At 36.5% G+C, this 21,444-nt stretch overlaps 1 protein-coding gene across 1 annotated transcript in view; it reads left to right on the forward strand.

The window, feature by feature from the left end:
- CPZ (carboxypeptidase Z) overlaps positions 1–21,444 on the forward strand; it is a 124,141-nt gene that overhangs the window by 6,249 nt on the left and 96,448 nt on the right. The window contains exons 3-5 of the mRNA XM_044680633.1: positions 6,676–6,872; positions 11,867–12,028; positions 18,062–18,220. Of these exons, the coding sequence (XP_044536568.1) occupies positions 6,676–6,872; positions 11,867–12,028; positions 18,062–18,220 (518 nt within the window). The remainder of the gene's footprint in view (positions 1–6,675; positions 6,873–11,866; positions 12,029–18,061; positions 18,221–21,444) is intronic.

The following is a 21,444-nucleotide window of genomic DNA, read 5'->3' on the forward strand; positions in this document are numbered from 1 at the left end:
AACTAATGAAAACGCCAAAGAAAAGAATGTGAAGAAAGAAGAGAAGATAACTGGGGTCGTAGCCTTGGAGGATTCTCTCATTTAGAGGACAAGACTAGGAACAGCACCTAGAGAAGATGGAGAAGGATTAGAGTATTTAATTATGTTAAGTTAATTGTTCTTGCTAATGTTTAGAGAGGATTAAGATTTTAAAGAAAAAAATGTGAAATTATGTTCTGAATGTCTAACTTCTCATTTTTTTTTATTATTTTGCCTTTCGCTCAGCATGGATCTCAGATAGGTGAGTTTCATGTTCAGTTCAGATATTATTACTTGTTCAGATTCTTTTTGCTTTCCCAGGCTGGTTCTTGTTCTTTTATAGCAAGGTAAGAGATTATGAATACACTTTTGGAGGGTATTGTTTTTTAAAACTTTAAATCCATGTCAAGTGATTCTTTTAAATAGTGAACATATTGCAGAGAGAGACTCTTTTTATTTAAATGTTTTATTTTGAATATTTTCCCCTAGTTATGTTTCATGTTCTTTACCTATCCCCCAAAGTCACCCTCGCCATAGCCAATGCACAATTCCACTGGGTTTTACATGTATCATTGATCAAGACCTAATTCCATATTATTGATAGTTGGATTAGAGTTATTGTTTATCATTTATGTCCCCAATAATATTCCCATCAACCCATATGTTCAAGCAGTTGTTTTTCCTCTGTGTTTCTACTTCCACAGTTTTTCCTCCAAATGTGGCTAGTTTTCCTTCTCATAAGTCCCTCAGCATTGCTCTGGATCCTTGCATTGCTGCTAGTAGAGAAATCCGTTATGTTTGATTGTACCACAGTCTATCAGTCTCTGTGTACAACGTTCTCCTGGATCTGCTCCTTTCACTCTGCATCAGTTCCGAGGTCATTCCACTTCACATGGAATTCCTCCAGTTCATTATTCCTTTGAGCATAATAGTATTCTATCACCAGCTGATACCACAATTTGTTCAGCCATTCCCCAATCGAAGGACATTCCCTCATTTTCCAATTTTTTGCCACCACAAAGAGTGTGGTTATAAATATTTTTGTACAAGTCTTTTTCCTTATTATCTCTTTGGGGTATAAACCAAGCAGTGCTATGTCTGAATCAAAAGGCAGATAGTCTTTTAAAGCCCTTTGAGCATAGTTCCAAATTGCCATTCAGAATGGTTGGATCAATTCACAACTCCACCAGTAATGCATTAATGTCCCAATTTTGCCACACCCCCGCCATCATTCACCATTTTCCTTTGTTGTCATGTTAGCTAATCTTCTAGGTGTGAGCTAGTACCTCAGAGTTGTTTTGCTTTGCATTTTTCTAATTGTAAGAGATTTAGAACACTTTCTCATGTGCTTATTGATAGTTTTGATTTATTTATCTGAATATTGCCTATTCATGTCCTTTACCCATTTATCAAATGGGGAATGGCTTGATGTTTTGTACAATTCATTTAGCTCCTTATAAATCTGAGAAATTAGACCTTCGTCAGAGTTTTTGTTATGAAGATTTTCTTCCCAATTTGTTGATTCTCTTCTAATTTTGTTTGCATTAGTTTTGTTTGTGAAAAACCTTTTTAATTTAATGTAATGAAATTATTTATTTTACATTTTGTAATTTTTTCTAATTCTTTCTTGATTTTAAAATTTTTCCTTCCCCAAAGATCTGACAAGTATACTATTTTATGTTCACCTAATTTACTTAAAGTTTCCTTCTTTATATTCAGGTCATTCACCCATTCTGAATTTATCTTTGTGTAGGGTGTGAGATGTTGATCTAAACCTAATCTCTCCCATATTGTTTTCTAATTTTCCATATTGTTTTCCAATTTTCCTAACAGTTTTTTCAAATAGTGGATTTTTGTCCCCAAAGCTGGGCTCTTTAGGTTTATCATATACTGTCTTGCTGATGTCACTTACCCCAAGTCTATTCTGCTGATCCTCCCTTCTGTCTCTTAGCCAGTCAGAGGACCAGTAAGGTTTTGATGACCACTGCTTAATAGTACAGTTTAAGATCTGGAAATATAAGGCCACCTTCCTTCACATTTTTTATTGTTTCCCTTGATATTCTTGATCTTTTGTTCTTCCAAATGAACTTTGTTATAATTTTTTTCTAATTCTGTAAAAAAGTTTTTTTGTTAGTTTGATAGGCATGGCACTAAATTAATTTAGGTAGAATAGTCATTTTTATTATGTTAGCTCATCCTACCCATGAGCACTAAATGTTTTTCCAATTGTTTAGATCTACTTTTAATTGTTTGGAAAGGGTTTTGTAGATGAGTTCATATAATTCCTGTGTTTGTTTTGGTAGATAGATTCATAAATATTTTATATTGTTTAGGGTGATTATGAATGGTATTTCTCTTTCTAATTCTTGCTGCTGAGATGTGTTGAAAATACATAGAAATCCTGATGATTTATGTGCATTTATTTTGTATCCTACAACTTTACTAAAGTTGTTGATTATTTCCACTAGTTTTTTCATTGATTCTCTAGAATTTTTTAAGTACACCGTCATATCATTTGCAAAGAGTGATAGTTTGGTCTCTTCATTGTCTATTTTAATACCTTTGATTTCTTTTTCTTATCTAATTGCAAGTGCTAATGTTTCTAGTACAATGTTAAATAATAGAGGTGATAATGGGCATCCTTGTTTCACTTCTGATCTTATTGGGAATACTTCTAATTTGTCCCCATTGCATCTGATGCTTGTTGATGGTTTAAGGCAGTGATGGTCAACTTTTTTTTTAAACCCTTACCTTCTGTCTTGGAGTCAATACTGTTGACTCCAAGGCAGAAGAGTGGTAAGGGTAGGCAATGGGGGTCAAGTGACTTGCCCAGGGTCACACAGCTGGGAAGTGTCTGAGGCCAGACTTGAACCTAGGACCTCCAGTCTCTAGGACTGGCTCTCAATCCACTGAGCTACCCATATGCCCCCTGGGCAACTTTTTAAAGAGGGAGCCAAAGGAAAGGAATTGCTCATATGTCAGTCTGTTTCTAAGGCAACTTTTTTGAAGTTTCATTGTATTGTATCCTACTCATTGTATTTGTCAGATTAAGAATAATGTCCCTTGGCCAAATAGAACATTTCAGGGGGCCGTATCTGGCCCACAGGCTGTAGTTTGCCCATCATTGGTTTAAGATATATACTGTTCATTGTTTTTAGGAAAGGTCCTTCTATTCCTATACTTTCTAGTGTTTTCAGTAGGAATGGGTGTTGTATTTTGTCAAAGGCTTTTTTCAGCATCTATTGAGATAATCATGTGATTTTGTTCATTAGCTTGTTGATGTGGTCAGTTTTTGCATGGTTTTCCTAATATTGAACCATCCTTGCATTCCTGATATAAATTCTACCTGATCATAATGAATAACCCTAGTGATCACTTGCTGGAGTCTTTTTGCTAGTATTCTATTTAAGATTTTTGCATCTATGTTCTTTAAGAAGATTGGTCTGTAGTTTTCTTTCTCTGTTTTTGATCTACCTGGCTTTGGGATCAGTACCATATTTGTGTCATAAAAGGCATTTGGTAGAACTCCTTCTTTGCTTATTATGTCAAATGATTTGCATAGTATTGGGAATAATTGTTCTTTGAATGTTTGATAGAATTCACTTGTGAATCCATCTGGTCCTGGGGATTTTTTCTTAGGGAGTTCTTTGATGGTTTGTTCAATTTCTTTTTCTGATATGGGATTATTTAAGTATTCTATTTCTTCTTCTGTTAATCTAGGCAATTTATATTTTTGTAAATATTCATCAATATCACCTAGATTGCTATATTGATTGCCACATAATTGGGCAAAATAATTTTAATGATTGTCTTAATTTCTTCTTCATTAAAGGTGTGGTCTCCCTTTTCATCTTTGATACTGTTAATTTGGTTTTCTTCTTTCCTTTTTTATTAGATTGACCAGAACTTTGTCAATTTTATTTGTTTTTTCAAAGTACCAGCTACTGGTCTTATTTATTAAGTCAATAGTTCTTTTACTTTTGATTTTATTGATTTCTCCTTTAGTTTTTATAATCTCTAATTTAGTTTTCCTCTGGGGATTTTTAATTTCTTTGCTTTCTAGTTTTTTGATTTGCATGCCCAATTCATTAACCACTGCCCTCCCTAATCTGTTAATATATGCATTCAAGGATATAAATTTCCCCCTAAGTACTGCTTTCGCTGTATCCCACAGGTTTGGTAGGATATCTCATCATTGTTATTCTCTTCAATGAAATTATTGTTTCTATGATTTGTTTTTTAATTAACTGATTTGGTAAAGTCATATTATTCAATTTCCAATTAGTTTTTGATTTGCCTTTCCATATGCCCTTACTAATTATTATTGAGAGACTCATTTTTGCTTGCTTTCCTCTTCCAATACATTTCTATTTATGGTGGCTTATGAAACTTTCAGCAAACACTCTCCAAAACAAACTTTATTTCATTGGATATTAAACAATCCTAGAATCAGTTTGCATGAATTTAAGTACTTGCCCCAGTCCTGATTTTGGACAAGTAGATGTCCTGGGTCTCAGTTTTCACATTTGCTAAAGTGGGATTAATTTGAGGTATTTTGTGGCTTCTCATTTCATCAATCTTCTTTCATAGGATCATAGATTTTCACCTAGAAGGGACATTCAAGGCCATCAGATCCAATTCTTTCATTTTACACATGAGGAAACTAAGACACAAGGAAGTTAAATGGCATCTTCAGCCATACATCTAGCAAATCCCATTCCTTCATTTCTTACCATGTTCCCTTTTCATCTCTTCCTCCATAAATATCACCTCAATGTGACATCAGAATGATTTGTTGGTGTAAATTACTTCATGTGGACTCTTTCCAACAATTCACATGATAACTTTTCTCTGCCTTCCTATGCAAGAGCAGGGTGACCTGGAGGGTGAGATGACTGGATCTTACAAGGATCTATCAAATGAACTAATGATGTTTAGTCTAATGAAGAAAAGATTTTAGGAGAAACATGATAGCTACTGAGGTATCTGAAAGGCTGTCCTATAGAAGGACTTATTTTGTTTGGCCTTAGAGAGCTGAATTAAGAGCAATAGGTGAAGAGTAGCTAGGTGGCTCAGTGGATTGGAGAGCCAGGCCCAGATGGGAGGTACTGGGTTTAAATGTGACCTCAGGCACTTCCTAGCTGTGTGACCCTGAGCAAGTCACTTAACCCCAAATGCATAGATTTTAGTGTTCTTCTATCTTGGAACCAATACTTATTATTTATTCTAAGACTGAAGGTAAGGCTTTCTAAAAATAAAAAAAAGAACAAGGGGTGGAAGCCATTGATAGCTCCATTTAAGGAAGATGATCCCATAGTGACACAGTGATCCAATTTAGATGTTTCAGCATTTAAGTCATAAGACTTGGGAATCAAATGGGGCTTTGCAGAAGAATGAGACAGCCTATTCAATGCTGACACTAACAAATCTTTATTTAGCATATTAAGGGAAAGGCTACCTGGCTTAATGAGACAAAGACAGGAACGTGAAGATTGAGCCTGGGTCATTAAATCTGGGCATGTGGTTACACTGAGCTCTTGCTCCATGTTGTGGCCCATTGAGTGTCTGCAAAGTCACTGCATGTATCAGACTAGCATAGAAATGCTGAGCCATACTAGAAATTTGATATGGAGGGACTTTGTTTTCAACAATTAGTGGTTCAGTTGGCATCTCATCCCTGAGGCCATGAACAAGGAACTTCTTGGGAAGCTGGGAGCTAGACATTTTTCAGCAAGTAGATTTTAGATATGAACTCTTCTCAGGTAAGAAGAGGAAAATAGTGTGATAGAATAGATCTTGCAATGGTTTTATTCAGGAAGATGGAGGTTCAAATCTTCCTTTAGAGACTCAGATGCTTTTTGACTCTGGCCAGGTAGTTTAACCTCTGATCCTTGTTTTCTTCATCTATAAAAAAGAACAGGGGATTGGTCGCCATGATATCTAAGGTCTCTTCTAGCTTTAAGTCTATGATTCTAAAGTTCTATAAAGGGGCATATTTAGAGTAGAGATGGCCTTTGGGCAGAAGACTCTATTGGGAAAAGAGGAGAGCTTTTCTAGATAATCTTACACCTACCACCTTATTGGGTGGCAAATCTTGGATCTATCATCTATGTTGATATCCCTTCCAACAGTGCACATCCCAACTTGTTTTGATATACTCATCCATGAGAGACAGGCAGGAGTAGCAAATTGAATACTGGGCTAGGAGTCAGGAAGACTTGGTTTGAATCCTTCCTCAGACACTAATTAGCTGTTTGGCCTGAAATAAGTCCCTTAACTTTGCCAGACTGAGTTTCCTCATTTGTAAAATGAGGAGATTGAACCCTAAGACCTTACAAGCTCTTTCCATCTCTCTAGCTCTTATTTTATGCATTTCCCTTCACTGGAGATATTCAAGTAGAGGCTGGTAGGGATTTTTAAAAGAGATAATTACTACAGTGGGTGGGAGAGGAGGTTGAAATGACCTCTAAGTCCTTTCTAAGTCTTCCACTCTGATTCTGCAACTCCAGTGTCTCCGATAGATATCTCAACAGATACATTCATGCTAAATAATTATCGATCCCTGTCAGTGACTCACTGGCCAGCCTACTGTATTTATGGCTTTCAAGAAGACAGTCAGCATTTCAATGATACCCATCTCAATGCCTCTTTCCACAGTTGAACCCGAATTTAAGTACATTGGCAACATCCATGGAAATGAAGTGACCGGGAAGGAGATGCTCATCTATCTTGCTCAGTATCTGTGCTCAGAGTACCTGCTGGGCAATCCACGAATCCAACACCTTATTAACAACACCCGGATTCACCTGCTGCCTTCCATGAACCCTGATGGCTATGATGTAGCAGCAGCAGAGGTGAAAGCCCAATCTATTATTCCTTGGGAAATGTGGCTAAGGTTCAGCCTCATGCCTAGTATGGTTCAGTGGAAGTAGCACTGGTTAAGGGTTAGAGGTCCTGGGTTCAAGTAGTTCCTGCCATTTATTAGTTGAGTGTCTTTGGTCAAATCATTCCATTTTTCTGGGCCTCTAATTCTCCTCATCTATAATTGATGAAATTGGACAATAAATCAAAAAAATAACCATTTATGAAGTATTTGTTATGTATGTGGCATTGTGCTAAACACTTGAAATGTACATTTAAACACAAAGAAAAAGAGAGTAAACCTCTGTCCTCAAGGGGCTTACACTTGAATAAGGGAAAGACAATATTGTCAAAGGAATTGAAAAAACTTCACTTTGTGAATTTTTAAATGTTCACATGTGAGGGTTTCTTCTTATAATTACATTATAATTATTTATGTATGTATAAATAATTATAATTACGGTGAACTTCATACCTGAGTTCAAATCCTGCCTCAGACCCTTAATAGCCATGCGACCCTGGGAAAGTCACGTAACCTCTGCCTACCTCAGTTTCCTGATCAATAAGATAAAGATAATAATAGCATCTACTTCCCATTAACTGTATTATTATCATTATTATTATTATTAAAAATAAGTAAACAAAACCCAGAGGAGTCTCAGGTCCTCATAACTAGTACTTCCTGAGGCAAGAATCAATCTTAGTTTTGTCTGACTTCAAGTCCTGCATGCTGTCCACTATGAATAAGCCAACCTCTTTGATATGGTGGGAAGTCCATAGTATGTAAGAGGATCTTCTGTTGGATTTTGGGACATCATTTTAAGTAAACCTAGTTTCTATGAGATAGAAGAAAGGATGGGCAATCTCAGTTAAAGAGAACAAACCAAGAGTTCCTGGATCAGAGCAGGAGAAGTTTTCTACCTTAGAGAGGTCAGCTTTCTTCATGGGGGAAGGATACATTACGATCTGAACCTTGAAGGATAGATGGGAAGACATTAACTGGGATTGGTGGGGTCGAGAGGTACTATACAAAAACTTTCCAGGAATAAGTTATGATGGAGCAAAAGCATGGAAACTGGAAACTCTAGGTGAATTTGGGGGGGAAAATCCACATAGGTTAGAGTTCAGGTGAAGAATGGAGTTTGTAAAGGGGAAGAGTGAAAGATAAGCATAGAAAAGTCTATTGGAACATAGTTTAAAAGTGTCTTTTAATGGTTCCAGTGGTTCCCAAACTTTTTTGGACTACCACCCCATTTCCAGAAAAAATATTACTTAACCCCCTGGAAATTAATTTTTAAAAAATTTTAATAGCAATGAATAGGAAAGATAAATGCACCTGTGGCCATCACCGCCTCCCTGGATTGCTGCAGCACCCACCATGGGGCGGAAGAGCCCACTTTGTGAATCACTGGTTTAGGCTAAGGGGTAAGAACTTTATCCTGTGTGTAACAGGGAGCTATTGAAGGGCTGTGAACTGAAGAATGACAGAATCAAAGAAGTACATTAAGAAGATTATTTCAGGTGGACCAGAATGAGAGAAAATGGCGCTGAAATTCATAGGTTTAGGAATGGAATGGACTTTAGAGGTAGAGTCCAATCTTGTCATTTAAAGTAAGTGCAGCCCTCAGTAGTCAAGTAACTTATCCATGGATCTGCAGCTAGTTAGAATATAAGGCATGACTCAAACCGGCTCTTTTCGACACTGTCTAGATCTCTATCCTCTAGGCAGCATAATCTCTCACGGAGGCATGAAGACCATTCCAGAGGCTATTGAACTGTTCAGGCAAGTAATGGTAAGACCTGAACTTAGACGATGGTCGATAGAAACAGAGAGGAAGGGGCAGATGGGAGAAATGTTGAGACTGAAGTATCGAAATGACAAATTTAAGTAGATGATATCCTTCGAACAACCTGAAGATGAACAAGCTTTGCAGAGATGGAGGCTTCCTGCAGGGCTGAGACTGAAAGGGATAAACTTGGGAATGGAAGGATGATTCAGTCCTGAGTCATGGACCTGCTTTGGTCTTAAGGGCCCTGTCTTGTACACAGCATGATAGAGAGTCTGTCCTCACTTACTTCCTGTGGCGATGTAGAAGCCCAGCACATTTCTCTCAAGAGTAAGACCTATGGGTTCACCCCCTGAGCTCTGGCCAAATCCCACTGAATGTAATTATGGCCCCTCACAGCTCTCTATTCCTCTGTTTGTGGATTTCTGAAGCTTTTATCCTCTTATGTCCCACTGGGTAGGTAAGCTTTCAATAGTTCCTGCCAGGACATATTAGAGAGGGCAGCACATCAGGAGGGAGAGGCCCCTGTCTGATGTAGACTCTGCATCCTTGAGAATGGCTTCATTATATACTCTATTAAACAAAAGGACAAAGAAGCCAGTTCACTGGTGCTTGCTAGTGAGCCTTCGAATCATGGCATATCGGAACTGGTTAGGACTTAGCACAGAAATCACACAATTTTAGAAATGGAAGGTACCTTAGAATCCAGAATGCAGAGTATCAGAAATGGATGATTATTAGAACATGTAATATAACAACAATAACTAGCATATTTATAGCAATTTTTGGTTTTGTATATATTGAGCAAATGTAGACAAGTAGGTGGTTTAGTGGATAAAGTGATGGGCCTGGAGTTAGGAAGACCTGAGTTCAAATTTTGCCTCAGACATATACCAACTAGATGATCTTGGACAAGTCGCTTAACTTTTGTTTGTCTCAGTTTCCTCAACTATCAAATGGATACTATAGAGGTAGCAAGGTGGTTCAGTGAGTAGAGTGCCAGGGTTGGAGACAGGAGGTCCTGGGTTCAAATATGGCCTTAGACATTTCCTTGCTGTGTGACCCTGGGCAAGTCACTTAACACCAATTGCCTAGCCCTTACTGCTGTTCTTCCTTGGAACCAATACTTAGTATCTATTCTAGGACTGAAGGTCAGGGTTTTAAAAAGTGGAGATTATAATAGCATATACTTCCCAGGTTTTTAGGAAGATAAGATGAAACAATATTTGTAAAGTGCCTCGCACAGTGCCTGGCATGTAGAAGATGTGATATAATTACTAGCTATTATGTCTTTTCCTTTCATCCTCAAAACAACCCTGTGAAGTAGCTGCTTTTGTGATCTTCATTTTATGGATGGAAGAACTGAGACTGAAACAGGTTAAGTGACTTTTCCATAGTCACAGAGGTAGCAAGTAGCAGGACATGTTCCAGGTCCAGCACTCTTATCTATGATGCCACCTGACTGCCTATGATAAAAAAACATTAAAGATGGAAGGAGCATAGAACCTTTGGGCAAAGAGTTTAGAAGTCTAAAGCATAAAATGATAAAAATGGAAGAGCCTTCAGAATATGGAAAGAGTGGAGATGAAAGGACAGAATCAGAGCTTGAAGAAATGCAAGGAAGCATCCAGTACAACCCTACCTAAACAAAACTACCCTTTGTGACATCTCTGATAAGTGGATTTTGATTTAGTACTTTTTAATAGTCTTTGATTTAATAACCCTCCTCTTCTGATGACTCAAAACTCTCCACCTAATGAAATAGTTGGTTCCAATATTGGACAACTCTAGTAGTAATATTATATTGTAAGATGAAATCTTCCTCCCTTTCAGAAGTGGAAGAGACTTTAAAAATACAGAACATAGACTATTAGAAATGAAAGGCCAGTGATGACTAACATGTTTATAGCATGTTATATACATTGCTCGTAATTCTGTTCTTTGCTCAATAGAACATGTCTAATCCCTCTTTATCATGAATACCATTTGAATATTTGAAGACAGTTCTCATCTCCCCCTTAAGTCTTTTCTCTAGCCTAATGTTGTTAGTTCTTTCAACTCATCATGGCAAATAATATTTTCCAGTTCTCTTATCATCCTGTTTGTTCCACTCTGAACTAATCCTAGTTTGTAGTATCCTTCTGAAAATGAGACACCCAGTACTAAGTACAATATTTTTTCTAGATTTTGCCTGGCCAGGGCAGAATGTACAATATTTGGCTATTAATGTGTTTAAACATTTATTTAACATTCATTATAATCTGTCCTTCCCACTGCCTTCTCTCTATTTTCCCCCACTGGATACTCAATCCTTTCCAATGAAACTCTAATCACAAACATGCTACCTACCTATCTATCTATCTATCTATCTATCTATCTATCTATCTATCTATCTACCTATATATATATACATATGTATATGTATATATATATATATATATATATATATATATATATATCTGTCTGTCTGTCTTTCTCTCTCTCTTTTTTTCTTCCAGAAAAGAAATGTTAATATTTACCATGCCTGAAAATGTCTGTCTCTGCATTCATCTCTCTGGCTGGAGTTGAATGGCATGGTTTTACTTTCAGGTTTGTGAACTGTCATTGCATTGATCAGAATTCAAAAATCTTTCAACAGTTTCCCCCCTCTTTAATATTTTTGTCCTTCTAGAAATTGATCTCTTTGTTTTGCTAATTTTCATAGAGGATCTGCATCAGTTCATAGATGTCCTTCCAGTTTTTTTCTGAAATTCTATATTTCATCATTTCTGATAGCTCATATTCTGAAAGCTCATTGTATTCATATAGGAGAATTTGTTTATCAAAATCTGGACTTTTTACATTTATTCAAACAAAAAAATGAATGACATAACTGGAACAAGAGCTTAATTGGATATTGTCCAATTTAAATTACTCAATTTATACAAGAAAATTATGGCCTAAAGAAGAACTTTGTCCAAGGTCATATAAAGATTTGGTGCTAGGTGCTAGAGCACAGCACTTAGTGCAATGCATGGCATATAAGTGCTTAATAGGTGCTAATTAATTGATAGATCCAGGTTTCCCAAAGAGCTCCAGTCCATCGTTTTTACCCCTTCACCTAACTACCTCATCCTCTCTACCCTTGCTTTGTCTGTGAGTTGGTAAATAGCTGATGTATTGAACTCTAACTGATATACTTAAATACCATCCAGTTTCAGGATGTAGGACATAATGGATGGACAAATGGCCGTCAAAACTCTCAGCATCTGGACCTCAACCGTGACTTCCCTGACTTGACTTCAGAATATTACCGTCTAGCAAGTACCCGGGGAGTTCGAACTGACCACATCCCCATTTCACAGTACTACTGGTGGGGTAAGGTATGAATTACACATCTTTTACCAACTCTATCTCAATCAGTTATTTTCCTTTGACCCCAAAGTGGGACATACGCATGTGGACTCAGATGATTTCAGTCTAATCACAACTTGTACTAAGTGCTTACTGTATATAGAGCCTTATGCTTAGCTCTAGGAAAGGTGTGTAAGATTTTGGCCTTCATGGAGCTCAAAGCTTGGGAGGAAGGAAGGAAGGAAGGAAGGAAGGAAGGAAGGAAGGAAGGAAGGAAGGAAGGAAAGAAGAAGGAAGGAAAGAAAGAAATAAGATATAAACATAAAAATCTATGATATACAGCACTACCTCAGTGTATCTTAGGAGTGTGACATGTAGTGTTAGGTGAAGACCAGGAGAGAGGAAGGTTATTATGCACAATGTTTCTCAGCCTAAAAGACTTTATTATCCAATTCATTGCAATCAACCAATTCTTATAAGTTATCTACTGGATGCCCAACCCAACCTTGTGCTAAGTGCTATAGGGTTATGAAAGAAATATGTAATCTTTTATATATTTCTTTCCTTCCTTCCTTCTTTCTTTCCTTCTTCCTTCCTTCCTTCCTTCCTTCCTTCCTTCCTTCCTTCCTTCCTTCCTTCCTTCCTTCCTTCCTTCTTTCCTTCCTTCTCCAGCACTCTGTAAAACTTTTGGTAGAAAAGATGAAGAAAGTGATTCTTCCTCACCATTAAAATATTTATAACTTCAATTTACATTATTCTTCATGAAACATTGAGAGTGAAAGTAAAAGTGGACAGAGGAAGATCTAATACTGATTTTAAGACCTGATAGTTGTGTGACCTTGGGCAAGTTGTATAATCTCTCTCAGAGCTTCAGTTCCTTTATCTGTAAAATGAGGACAATAATGAACATACCACCCCGACCCACAACACAGTGGTAGTTAGTGTGAGGATTAAATGGGATAAACATGTGCATTATAACCACAAAGTGATGGGTTGCTAGAAATAGCTCTGAATTGGAGTCAGAGAACCTGTGTCCTAGTTCCTGACTCACCCCAGGGCCTCAATTTCCTTATGTAGGAAATGGAAAGTCTGGACTAGATGACCTATGAGATACCTTCCAAGATCTAAGTTAGAAATATTATGAAGCGCCCAATTAATCCATTTTTTTCTCACTCTCATGGATTTATCTGATAAGATAATGACGTATGAAAAACATTTGCAAACCTCTAAGCCATATGTTATTGTTATTGTTCAGTTATTTCAGTTGTGCCTGACATTTTGTGACCCCTTTTGGGGTTTTCTTGGTAAAGATACCAGAGTGGTTTGCCATTTCCTTCTTCAGCTCATTGTACAGATGAGAAAACTGAGGCAAACAGGGTTAAGTGATTTGCTCGTAAGTGTGTGAAGCTGGATTTGAACCTATGAAGGTGAGTCTTCTCGATTCCACTGTGCCACCTAGCTGCCCTGTCCTAGACTCAGGGAAGCTGCACAGCAGACACCGAGAAAAGGACAGTGTGGATAGTCCATCCCTTCATTTTATAGGCATGGTTACTGAGAGGCAGAGGAGGGAAGTGAGCGTGAGAAGGGCTAGTGAGTTAGTTGGGGGACAAGACAGGAGTAGAATAATAACCCTGTCATCCCTACAGCTTGAGGATGGAGGTTGGGGTGGGGAGGTATCTGCAGACTTCTCAGCGAGTGTCATTTCCAATGTATCCTGCTGCCTCACTGTAGAGGACTATAGAGATAAAAGACCCAGGAGGTTGGACTAAATCTATACCAGTCCTGTGGTGTCCCTCCGAAATTTTCTATTGAATAACCTCCCTGTTATCAGCCCCAGAAGTCATCAATTCGCCTGTTTCTTCCCAAAGCGGGTGGTGGGATAACTTGGGAGTTATCTGCAGCTGCAGTCCCCAAAGCTGCTACCGATTTCCAAGCCCCTCTGCATCCAGCTTGGAAAGCCTTCATTAAAGCCCGTCCTGCTGAGCTTGCAGCTGAAAAACTGCTTGGCCAGCAGCATGTCTGACAGGTCCATGCAGAGCAAAGGCAACTAACGCAACCTTTGTGAAATCCTTACAAGAAACTCAAAACTGTGGGATGGTTTGAGGGGAAAAAATATTTGAGGGCATTTTTGTGTGTGTCTGTGCATGTGTTCCTTTTTTCCCCAGAAAAATGGATCCTGTAATTATAGACATATTCTCTTATTGTGGGAAGAGGGATTAGAGGCCACGGACTCCAGTCTCTTTATCTTAACAGAGGAGGAAACCAGTGCCCACAGATGGTAAATGACTTACCCAAAGGGGTGGATAAGATGCATGAGTGAGTTAGTGGATGATCGAGAGTAGAATCGTGAGATGGGAGTTTTTAGCAAACCTGGGTAGGGACTGAAGCTGAAGCATGAGGCTGGAGTTAGAGAGGATTAAATTCAAATCCAGCCTCCCACACACCCTAGCTGTGTGAACGTGGGAAAGTCACTTTACCTACTTTCCCTTTAGTTTCTGCATCTGTAAAATGGGGTTAATAATAATGCCTACCTCCCATAGTTTTTATGAGTGTCAAATGAGATAATAATTGTAAAGCACTCAGCATAGTATCTGGAACCTATAAAGTATTATATAAATAATTATAATAATTATATTTATATAATTTTATATATTATATAAATAATATGTTAACAAGCAGTATATTTATTTATATAACTTTATGTGATTAGATTATGTAATAAATTCACATAATATGCTAATAATTATTATATTTCTTTATCCAATTTTACACAATATATTATTTATTATAAAATGTTATTTCATTTACTTACATAATATGGAGTTTATTATATAAATAATATGTTAACTTTGTATAATTTATATAACATATTACATAAAACATGTTAATATTTATTTATATCATTTATTATATTTCTTATATAAATGTAGGTAATTTTACTTATATAATTTTATATATAAATTTATATTTAATATAAAAAATTATTATTTTATCTATGTAATGTATTATATTTGTTACATAAATATGTTAATTTTATTTATATCATTGTCTGTACTATATTATAAATATATTTATTATATAACTAATGCTAATAATTTATGTATTAATTATTTATATTTATTTATTATATAATGTTAGTTTTATTTACATAATTTTATATATCATATGACTAATGTTAATAATTATATTCATTTATATATTTTGTTTATTAGATAAATATGTCAATAATGTTATTTATTAATATACTTTTACATAGCATATCGTATAATATATTATATAACTAATGTTAATTGTGGTGTTCATATAAATTACATATATTTTATTTATTATATAAATATGCAATTTTATGTAATATATGACATGATATATTTATTATATAACTAACATCAATAATTATATATATTTATATATTTTATATGAATAATGTTAATAGTTATATATATAATGATATATAAAGTATATAAATACATATAATTGTTTTTATAATGCTTACTATTTACTTACTAATATACTATTATCATTATCATCATCATCATCATCATTATTATTATTATTACCATTATTACTTTCATGGGAGACTTTCACAGAATCATAGGTTTAGAGTGGAAAGGTACCTTACCTACCTTTCTTTTTTTTTTTAAATGAGGAACCTGGAAGGCAGAGAAGCTAAATGCCTCATATGAGGTCACAAAAACAGCAAGTGGCAGAGATGGAATTAGACCTGTATCTTCTGTCCCCAAATTCATTCATTGCTTTTTTCACTGTATGACATGGATTTCATACATCATTCAGCAGGTAGGGGGGATCTGGAGGTCTGCCCATGTCTCTTCCCCCTTCCCCCACAAACACACACTCAAGAATCATCTTCAGTGACTTCTTCTTACTTGTAGGAGTAAGTAAAACTCAAAGTTTGACATTTAAAGCTCTTCACGCTGTGAAATCTTCTAGTTTTTACAGTCTGTTTGTACATGACTTCCTTCACGCTCTCCAAGGTATCCTGGCCGACTTGCTGTTCCTAGCACATACCACTTCATCTCCTATCCACCATTGCTTTGGACCCACTGAGTGTCCATACATACTGATGCCTCCATCCCCTTAATGATCTCCTTCCAAACCTCCAAGTCCTGGAATCCTTGGGCTCCTACAGAACTCAATGTAAGAGCTGCAGGAGATCTTTCCTGATACCTTTACGTACTCATCCGCCTTATCATGCTGTTGTACCTACAATTAGAAGACAAACTCCTGAAAGCTAGAAAGTATTTCACTTTTATCTTTATTTATTTTATTTTTATTTTTTGAATTAGCTAGGTGGTTCAGTGGATAGGTGTTGGTCAAGAGTCAGGAAGACTTGAGTTAAAAATCTGACTTCAGATACTTACTAGCTGTGTGACCCTGGATAAGTCATTTAAACTTCTGTTAGCCTCAGTTTCTTTAACTCTAAAATGGAGGTAAAATAGCACCTGCCTCCCAGGATTGTGAATATCAAATGAGATAATATTTGTAAAAAATGCTTTGCACATAATATTCCTTAATAAATTCTTGTTCCTTTCTCCTTCCTTTCTTTAGTTTTCCTAGGGTTTAACACTATGACTGGCAGATAATATGCACATGATGGATAAAGAGACAACCTTGAAACCAGGAAAATCTGGATTCAATTCTTGCCTCTGATATATATTGCCAAATGACCCTGGGCAAGTCACTTAATTTTTCAGGACTACATTATATTAATAGAGAAATTTCCTCTCCTTTAACAATGAAACTGCATGCCCTTTGAATTGCCTCTCTTTTGAAATTCCTATACAGGCAGCTGGGTGACACAGTAGATAGAACACTGGGCTTGGAGTCAGGAATATTCATCTTTCTGAATTCAGATCTAACCTCAGACTAGTTGTATGACCCTGGATAAGTCACTTAACAGTTTGCCTCAATTTTTTTATCTGTAAAATGAGTTGGAGAAAGAAAGGGCAAACCACTCCTGTATCTTTGCCAAGAAAACCCCCAAAAGGTGTCATAAAGATTTGGATATGACTGAACAAAAACATTATTGTGCATTAGACTTTTCCCTTTATGTGTGGTCTATCTGCTATTAGATTGTAAGCTACCTGATGGCAGGAACTAAATGGCCCAAACTTTGATTCTCTACTTTCCAGCATAATGTTCTGTGTAAAGAGTCGACATTACTTGAATTATTCCTTACCTAGAGATCATACCCACCTCCATCCCAGGTGGTGATCCTTGGATATCCCCGCCTTTCTTGCTTAATAAATAATTGTTGAATTAGTTTTGACCTTTCATTTTCACTGAATAGGAAATTCAAATCTGATGGGGATAATGATGAAATAAATGTTAACAGTCTAATTCAGAAAGCATTTATTATGTGTCTATTCTGTGCAAAGTATTATTCTAGGTTCTAGGGCTGCAAAAATAAAATCAAATTAAAACACATTCTCTAAGCTTCCATTCCATGAGGACTGGGGTGGGAAGAGAATACAATGTGTAAATAGATATGTATCTGCATCATAATTGGAAGAAGGAGGAAACACTAATACTTAGGTCATAGGGGGATCAGCAAAATTTTCTCAGGGATGGTGGCACACAAACTGAACCTTGAAAGAATCAAGACAATGTGGTTTGATAGAAAAAAGTAGTTTAGGTGTCACAGTGGATAGAATGACTTAGGTCAGGAAGACTTATTTTCCCAAATTCATATCTGGCTTCAGCTGTGTGATGCTGGACAGATCACATAACCCTGTTTATCTTGGTTTCCTTATCTGTCAAATGAGCTAGAGAAGGAAATGGCAAACCAATACCTTTGCCAAGAAAACTCCAAAAGGAGTCACAACCAGACAAGAGTTGGACGTGAATGAAAAACAGCTGTATGACAATAGGAAAAGACTAGATTTGGAATAAAAAGACTTTGTCTCACTTCTTTTACTAACTAGCTGTGTGACCTTGGGCAAGTCACTTCTCATTTTTGTCTTCAGTTTCCCCACTTGTAAGAGAAGCCATTGGACTCAGTGATCTCTAAGATCCTTTCCAGTCCTTGTTCTCTTTTTTTTCAGGTGGCTCCAGAGACTAAAGCTGTCATGAAGTGGATGAAGACCATTCCATTTGTACTGTCAGCCAGTCTCCATGGGGGTGATTTAGTGGTTTCATATCCATTTGATTTCTCAAAGCATCCCCTGGAAGAAAAAATGTTCTCCCCTACACCTGATGAGAAGGTAATGCAAAATTTTCATGGTAAGTCCAAATACTTTGCCTATGGAAACTCCATGGTGGTTTTCTTTTGGATTGTCAATGGGATATGGTGGAAGAGAGCTCAAGAATGGAGAAACACAATGAGTCTTTGAGTTAAAAGACTTGGATTCAAATGTTAGTTCTGTTCCTTATTACCTGTGTGACATTAGGCAAGCCACTCAACCTCTCTTGATCTTAGTTTGGGAGCTCAATTAGATGATCTCTTAGGTCTCTTTCAGGATTGTATCTTAGGATCCTTTGAAAGAAGTAAGGAGACTGGGGTTCTGTTCCTACTTGAACCACTTTCTTGACACGTGACTCTTGGCAAAGGACTTAGCTCCTCTGAGACTTCTTTGTTAAATGGGAATAATAATACTTGTACAATCGATCTCGCAGGATTATTTTAAAGATCATGTGAGATAATGTATGCATAGAGCTCTATAGAATTATAATCAGTTATACTATTTAATGTAAGCCAATATTTTTTGTGTTTATTTCTATATGGATAAAGACTAGATCTGTTTTTTCCTGTATTTCTACTCCCAGAGTTCCTTCTCTGGATGTGGATAGCATTATTTCTTTTAAGTTCCTCAATGCTGTCCTGGATCATTGTATTGCTATTAGTAGAAAAATCCTTTACAACTCTTAATATAGATTTACATCTTGTTTCTAAAAAAATCATGACTGCTCTAATAATATAACATTAGTCCCTTGTCTCCATATTTACATCAGTATTTAATTTGATCACTTTAACCTGTCTGGTTCTCAGTAAGGTGTTCTCACTTTATCCTGAGTCTGATGAGAGTAGACTTCTAGTAAGGCCAATCATCTACCCCATCCTCCCATTCTCTGTAATAGTTCCTCTACTAATTCCTCCTCCATATAAGATAGCCATCATACCTTACCTCCTTCTGGTCTATTCCACTGCCCTTCACTTCATTCCATTCCAATCACTTCAACCTCAAGTCATCTCTCCATATAAGCCCCTTCAAAATACTCAGTCAATTATGCCATTTTCAGGGACTATAGATGACCTGATCCAATATAGGAATCAAACTCTGACCTTTTGGGTCGTTTATGATTAGTCTTTCTTCATTACCTTTGTATGTTTTTTGTAGATCAAACTTTCAGCTGAATTCTGGATTTTCCCTCAGGAAGAGTTGAAATTCCTTTAATTTATTAAATATCAATTTTTTACCTTTTATAATTATGCTCATTGCTGAATATGTGATTCTTGGTTCTAAGCCCAATTCTTTTGCTCTACAGAATGCTGTGTTCCATGGTCTGCATTCTTTTAATGTTGATGCTGCTAAGTCTTGTGTTACTCTGATTTTAGCTTCACAGTATTTAAATTGTTTTTCCCCCTAGTTACTTTTAATATTTACTCCTTAACCTGGGAACTATGGAGATTAGCAATGATGTTCCTGTGCATTTTTATCTTTGGGCTTCTTTGAGATGGTGATTGATTGATTCTTTCTATTGCTATTTTACTTTCTGATTCTAGAATTTCTGGGAAATTTTCCTTAATGATTTTTTGGAGTATGGTATTTAAACTCTTTTTTATCATAACTTTACAGGAATTAAACTTATCTTATGTCTCTCCTTGATCTATTCTCCAAGTCAGTTGTTTTTGTGATGAAATGTTTCATATTCTCTTCTTTAATTCTTTTGATTTTGCTTTATTATTTCTTGTTGTCTTAGGAAATTGTTAGCTTCTACTCATCCATTTCTAGTTTTCATTACATTGTTTTATGCCATAAGTTTTTGGACCTCTTTTTTTCTACTTGGGTGATTTTTCATAATTTTCTTGATTTTCTTGCATTACTCTTACTTTTCTTCCTAATTTTTCCTCAACTTTTCACATTCAGTTTTTGAGATCTTTTTAAAGCTCTTCCAAATGCTCTTTTTAAGCTTGTGGCCATTTATTATATTTCTTTGCTATTTTCAAAGTTGATGTTTTTTACTTCACCATCCTCTAAGTTTGAGCCATGATCTTCTTTGTCTTCACAAGAGTTAGAGTATTTCTCCTTTGCTTACTAATTTTAATTAATTAAGTAGAATTTTAGAAACTAGGTAAATAGATTTAATTATTGTTTTTTTACTGGCTTTCAGGGTTCCTATTATGCTGGTGGATGTTACCTCACATTTCAAAATTTTGTGTTTGTATGTTTGTTTTTACTGAGTCCTATTTAGTTTTTCCAATTTTTATAATCCAGTGTCAGATGTAATCCTAGGTCCTCTGCTCAAGCCCTAACCCATGATTGACCTCATTTGTTCAGACAAGAACCTATGGGTAGTTCTGAAATTACTACTGCAAACAGCCAGTCAACTTCTTCCTGTTTCAGCAAGCCCAGTTCCTCAGTTACCACACTTATTGGGGTATACTTCCTCCTTTCTCTTCATCTCCCACCACCACAGCCTGGGATAGAGCAGGAGTCTAGTCTACATTCCCCTGGCCTCCAAAATCTCTTCCTCACTAGTAGTGATGCCTAAGCTCTTATCCTCAGAACCTAGTGTCCACTGACTCCTCAGTGTCTACTCTTTCAATTCTAAAATTCCCAGCCGTGGGATAGTGGGAGTCTTCAGAGCCAAGCTGCAGCAGACTCTGCTACTTCCAGGGCTCTCTGCCTGTGGATTCCAATGGTACTCTCCAGGATGCAGGCTCCTAAGCTCAGCAAACAAGGTGTAATCCAGGCTATCTTGTGGTTTTCACTCTGTTTGCTCAGTTCCTATCCACAGAGCCTACATCGGTGGGACTAAGGCCAGGGAAATTGAAAACCTTCCCCCTTAGTTATCCTTGCCTGTTCAACTTCTTTCTGGACTCCTGTCTGTTTTGTTCCTTTTACTTTTTGTGATTTTGTGATTTTGTAGAGTTATTTTTAGTTGTTTGCGAGAGGTATCAGGAGGGTGCGAAAACTTCATGGTCTACTCCACCATCTTCCCACAATGCATCTCCTTAGTATGAATTATTAAAATGACAGTTAATAAAAATTAAAAAAAGTAATGATCACAAGAAGCTAACATGTTCATAACATGCCAGCATAACTTTTTCTTTTTTTGATAAGGTCACTGAATTGGTAGATGAGGGGAATGCTCCAGATATAATTTACCTAACTTTCGGCAGAGCAATTGATTAAATATTTTATTTAATCTCTTTTTGCTTTAATCCATTGGAGAAAGAAATCTCAAACCACTCCAATACTTTTGC

The sequence above is a fragment of the Gracilinanus agilis genome, chromosome 6 (assembly GCF_016433145.1).
Source record: "Gracilinanus agilis isolate LMUSP501 chromosome 6, AgileGrace, whole genome shotgun sequence".
Lineage (NCBI taxonomy): Eukaryota > Metazoa > Chordata > Mammalia > Didelphimorphia > Didelphidae > Gracilinanus > Gracilinanus agilis.